Source organism: Seriola lalandi, unplaced genomic scaffold, assembly GCF_002814215.2.
Source record: "Seriola lalandi dorsalis isolate HSWRI2012SDOR001 ecotype SW California unplaced genomic scaffold, Sedor1 jcf7180002054769, whole genome shotgun sequence".
In the NCBI taxonomy this organism is placed as follows: Eukaryota; Metazoa; Chordata; class Actinopteri; order Carangiformes; family Carangidae; genus Seriola; species Seriola lalandi.
This window is the reverse complement of record NW_019525322.1, coordinates 1,755-3,203: the sequence shown is the minus strand read 5'-3', so window position 1 is coordinate 3,203 and position 1,449 is coordinate 1,755. Positions and strand designations below refer to the sequence as shown.

Sequence of the window (1,449 nt, the reverse complement as noted above, 5' to 3'; positions counted from 1 at the left end):
ACAAGTCATAAGTAGACATTGATTCATTATAGGAGGTCAGGAGAGCTGATTAACTGATTAATCCAAGGAAAATTAGTCACCAAGTATTTTAAATGTTTCATTTTTCGAGTTAAAAATGCCAAAGGTGTTGCTTCCTGCTTCTGAAATGTGGGGGTTTGCTGTTTGTCTTTGTCATGTGTGATAGTAAACTAATTATTTCGGCTGCAGCAAACAATTATTTTCTTTATCGATTAACCTGGCAATTATTTTTCTCAATGAATTGTTTTTTTTTTCTTTGTATCCAAAAAATGTGAGAACAAAAATATCCAACCCAATTCCAACAGGTGTACCCAAGGTGACGTATTCAAATGTCTTGATTTATCCTATCAACAGTCTAAAAACCAGTTTACTATCATGTGTGACAAGAAACGTGCGTGCGTGCGTGCGTGCGTGTGTGCGCGTGTGTGTGTGTAAAAGTAACTTTGTGAGATTATTTTTATTGTTGTTGTTTTCTCCAAACCTTGTATATGTTTTGTATGTAACCTTAAAACAAACGTGTGTAATCCCCAACCGAATTACATCAAGAATAAATCATTGTGTTTACAATATTTTCATTTCTTGATCCAAGAATAAAACTATTTTCGAGTCTGGTGTCGGTATTTATAGTTACAGTCTCTTTCCTTACCTGAACTCATGGACTCCCTCGTCCTCCCCCTCGGAGCCCGCCTGGAGCTGCTTCGGTCCCGGGGGAAGATGAGTCGACAGCAGGTAGAGGTAGACACTTGCCGTCGCCACGACGGCAACTAGTCCCGCTAAGGAGCGCATGGTGCTCCCCGCTATAACTCCCTGTTCACCGGATAACTCTGCAAACAACTCCGGCTGAATTTAAGAGGAGGGAAAGACCACCGTGGAAAGAAGAGTCGACGTGTTGTGGTTCAGTTTGACGGCACTGAGGGGAGGAAGGGGGGTGTCGCTTACCGAAAAGCAGGGTACAAATGACGGTTGACATTCTGGCTGGGGTTCGGCTGAAGGATCACATGGCAGCGGGCGACCAACAACTTTCTTCAGACAGGGAAAATACGCTGTTGATATTTGTGCCTCACTGTCTCACAGCAGCTAAAACACCTGTCTTTTAACTTTATTCCCTACTCGTCTTTTCGTGAGACTGTCACATTTCAGATTAAATCTTCCAAAACTGTGTCCAACAGAGGGAAATTTACACGCCTGGCTATTTAAAGTGAACTTGAAGCTATATGTAATCTCAACGTGTATTTACACAAATCAGCCACTAGAGGGCGACGTGGTAAAGTCCATGTGTGCTCAGGAGTCCATCATAAAAAGTGATATATAAAACTAGAAAATGCGCTGAGACGGCCATTGTCAAACATACACCAGACACCACTGAAAAAAAAAATCCTAGTGAATGATCTTATAGTTCATAGTAAATGATTTTGCGTAACCATGCTGGCA

The 1,449-nt window shown here is 41.7% G+C and overlaps 1 protein-coding gene across 1 annotated transcript in view; it reads right to left on the bottom strand.

Moving 5' to 3' along the window:
* LOC111669077 (transmembrane protein 41A-B-like) overlaps nucleotides 1–1,218 on the bottom strand; it is an 8,081-nt gene extending 6,863 nt beyond the window's left edge. Inside the window, exon 1 of the mRNA XM_023425297.2 lies at nucleotides 665–1,218. Within this exon, the coding sequence (XP_023281065.1) occupies nucleotides 665–804 (140 nt within the window). The 5' untranslated portion in view covers nucleotides 805–1,218. The remainder of the gene's footprint in view (nucleotides 1–664) is intronic.
* Nucleotides 1,219–1,449: the final 231 nt, after the last annotated feature.